The sequence below is a fragment of the Perkinsus marinus genome (genome assembly GCF_000006405.1).
Source record: "Perkinsus marinus ATCC 50983 genomic scaffold scf_1104296965274, whole genome shotgun sequence".
In the NCBI taxonomy this organism is placed as follows: domain Eukaryota; phylum Perkinsozoa; order Perkinsida; family Perkinsidae; genus Perkinsus; species Perkinsus marinus.
This window is the reverse complement of record NW_003204379.1, coordinates 1-2,735: the sequence shown is the minus strand read 5'-3', so window position 1 is coordinate 2,735 and position 2,735 is coordinate 1. Positions and strand designations below refer to the sequence as shown.

At 45.7% G+C, this 2,735-nt stretch overlaps 1 protein-coding gene across 1 annotated transcript; it reads left to right on the top strand.

Moving 5' to 3' along the window:
• Window positions 1-634: 634 nt before the first annotated feature.
• Pmar_PMAR016538 (hypothetical protein) lies at window positions 635-1,543 on the top strand. Its single transcript, XM_002769645.1, has 4 exons — window positions 635-837; window positions 896-972; window positions 1,023-1,243; window positions 1,411-1,543. Exons 1-4 carry the CDS (start codon window positions 676-678, stop codon window positions 1,431-1,433), a joined length of 483 nt encoding a protein of 160 aa, XP_002769691.1. The 5' UTR covers window positions 635-675; the 3' UTR covers window positions 1,434-1,543.
• The last annotated feature ends 1,192 nt before the right edge of the window (window positions 1,544-2,735 follow it).

Sequence of the window (2,735 nt, the reverse complement as noted above, 5' to 3'; positions counted from 1 at the left end):
CGGCGATGTCCGACCTGTCCCGAGACATTAGAGTGGGCGCTGAAGATGGTAAAGCTCTCCAGACGAATGCTCAGAATGTCTCCAATGGATCTAGTGGGCCCTCCTTAGAACCTATATGGCATCCCATACAGCGCACTACCGCTTTACCAGCTCGTGCTCGGGCGTCGTCTTCTGTCGGTAGTAGGCCATCCGAGGACGTCGACTCCTTGGTCTACTCCAGTATTAGTCCTACTACTTCTAGACAGAGGAATGATGCTTATAATGATGGCAGTAGTAGCATCATGAGTCGGATATCAGGAGAATCCCTTATAGTCCTTCCTCCAGCTTCACCATCATCATGCCCCTCTACTGCAAGCCCACTTAATGCTGCTATCACCACACCCTCAGGACACAGTATAGATCATCATTATGATGATGCAACAGCAGAGTTCAAATGCAGATCGACAGCGATTTGTTCTACTCCAAAGTGTGCTACTAAGTGTAACTGTATCGTCATGTAGTAGAAGCGATTCAATGCTATTTTTCTCGATGCGCTAACTAATTGCATGCCCTTTTTATTTTTCTAGTATATGAGAGATACTAACTCTCACAATACCTCATGGTTGCGTCATGGCATCATTACGTGTCTATTATCAGTTTGTCTCTTAATTCGGCTGCTCACCCTTTGATCAGACTATGACCGTCGACGGCCCGAGCAAAATTGATGTGTCCGAGAAGGGACACGTGTTGCGCGGCATCCCTCTGAGGAGACAAGTCAGATGGTGTGAGGTTAGGTTCGCTGAGAATGCCAGGAAGTCCGCTATTGACTTGGGTCTCCCTGATCGAGAGAGGGCCATGGTAATAACCAGCTTATGAATATGCTCATTGCGAGGCACTCCTCTTGTTGAATATTTAGCATTGCTGCGAATATGGTGGGTTCCTTCTGAGCGGATACGGTGTACATGCTAGTGTAAAAGAAGCTCTGAAGTGGCTGTAATAACTGGGATGTTGATTCACTTCATGCCTGATGGAGTGTAATGTAGGAGAATCGCAACTGGTCTTGGAGACCTGGAAGCTGCAGCATTAGTGCAGACCTTAAGCTGCTATGACGATATGGACTCTGATTCCGAATCGACAACTTCTAGCAGTGGTTCGGATGATGATGACGATGACAGTAGTAGCAGCAGTTACTCCGAGACGGACATTGGAAAGCTTGACGAAGAGGATGATCTGCATAATGCCGACACCTATGCTTCGAGCAGCAGTAATAACAACATGGGGTATCGTTCGCAAATGTTTAGGTGGTAGTTTCGGAATACTCATGTGGTAACTTCCATGTATTGTGGTGATGTGAATTGAGTGTGAACTCGCATAATGGGTGTCGTCAGAGGGCTGCGCTTCGATGGAGGATTGAATCTTTACTGGCCTCAGGTACAGATTGTCTATGTGAGTAATATATTTCACCGAAGCTATTACAGCCGTCGAGACCGTAGTACAGTAGTTATTGTATTTTATTAGCTAACGACCCGGCGATCATTAACAGTATAATTATCTGCCGTTCTTGTGTATTTTGTGTTGTGTTCGGTTAAACCAGTCTGGAAGTAGCTACCCGTCGAGTGGGATACATGTTGTCAAAGAAGTTGGATATGGAGGAGTACCAAAGCAACGGCAAAAGCAACTTGCTCAATCTTATGTCATATCACTGACTCTTTAAACCTATGCGTTAGTATGCACTCAGTACTCCTCCACTCATGGCCGAATCCTCTATAGCATGTTAGATCCAAGAGGCAGCAAGTATTGGTCGTAGTCCAGTCGGGCTTGGAAGGGAGCCAGTAATCCTTGCTCATATGGTGTTGTATACCGCTGCTATTGCGAGACACTATCTGACCAGGTCTTCGGGTAACAAGGGTTCCTCAATAGAACAACATCACGAACTCGAGAACATTGAGGCGTACATGTATGTTGATGGTTCAGGAATCATCAACTGGATCTTAGGCGGCGAGTTGATACCACGTCAGATGGCTGTGAGTATGAATAACACCATATAGCCGATGTGTGGATTGCTCAGGTGTTTAGATGGCACGATAGGGATGGTGTGGGGGAGCGGACTGTGGTTAAAGTTTGTTGAATATCGTGCGATTCTGGGAGGTCTTACAGTGCCTTGATTTGAAGCTTCTCCCTTGTTCAATTTATAAGTGAGTTTATGTGATAATTCGCCAACTACTAACAGTAACACCCTGGATGGATAGACATAATTAGCACTTCGTCAAAGGGGCAGAATTGCGATGTGCTACGGTCGGAGTGCAAACGTGACCACAATTAGGCGACGGACAAATATCATACTTCTGGGAAGTAAACCAATCATTCATATGAACAGCATGGCCGCCATGACCGCATACTTGACACGCCAGCCACAACCCTTTCACATTCTCGCCACATACGACCTGAGAAAACAGATTGAAAATAGATATAGACCCATTGCTGCTTACACATATTCTGTTGTTCTTATGACAGTGGCTGCACAGTGCTTTATCAGAGCCTATGACACATTCCTTGCCGCATGATGTACAACGTGTTTTCACACCTGTACCTGATGACCAGACACAGGTCTTAAATTGATGATTACATTCTCTAGTACAATACCTGCATGGCTGACTCCGGCGATGTCCTCATATGCCGCACATGCATTGGTGAATGATGTAGCCAAGTCCCACAATCGTAATCGACGTAAAAGAGTTATATAGTTCACACCTGAT

Excerpts from the sequence above, each read along its gene's own strand:
- Pmar_PMAR016538 (XM_002769645.1), top strand. The coding sequence starts at position 676 with ATGACCGTCGACGGCCCGAGCAAAATTGATGTGTCCGAGAAGGGACAC. Across the intron at positions 973-1,022 it reads AAAGAAGCTCTGAAGTGGCT|GAGAATCGCAACTGGTCTTG; the intron begins GTAATAACTGGG and ends AGTGTAATGTAG. Across the intron at positions 1,244-1,410 it reads CACCTATGCTTCGAGCAGCA|GTACAGATTGTCTATGTGAG; the intron begins GTAATAACAACA and ends TACTGGCCTCAG.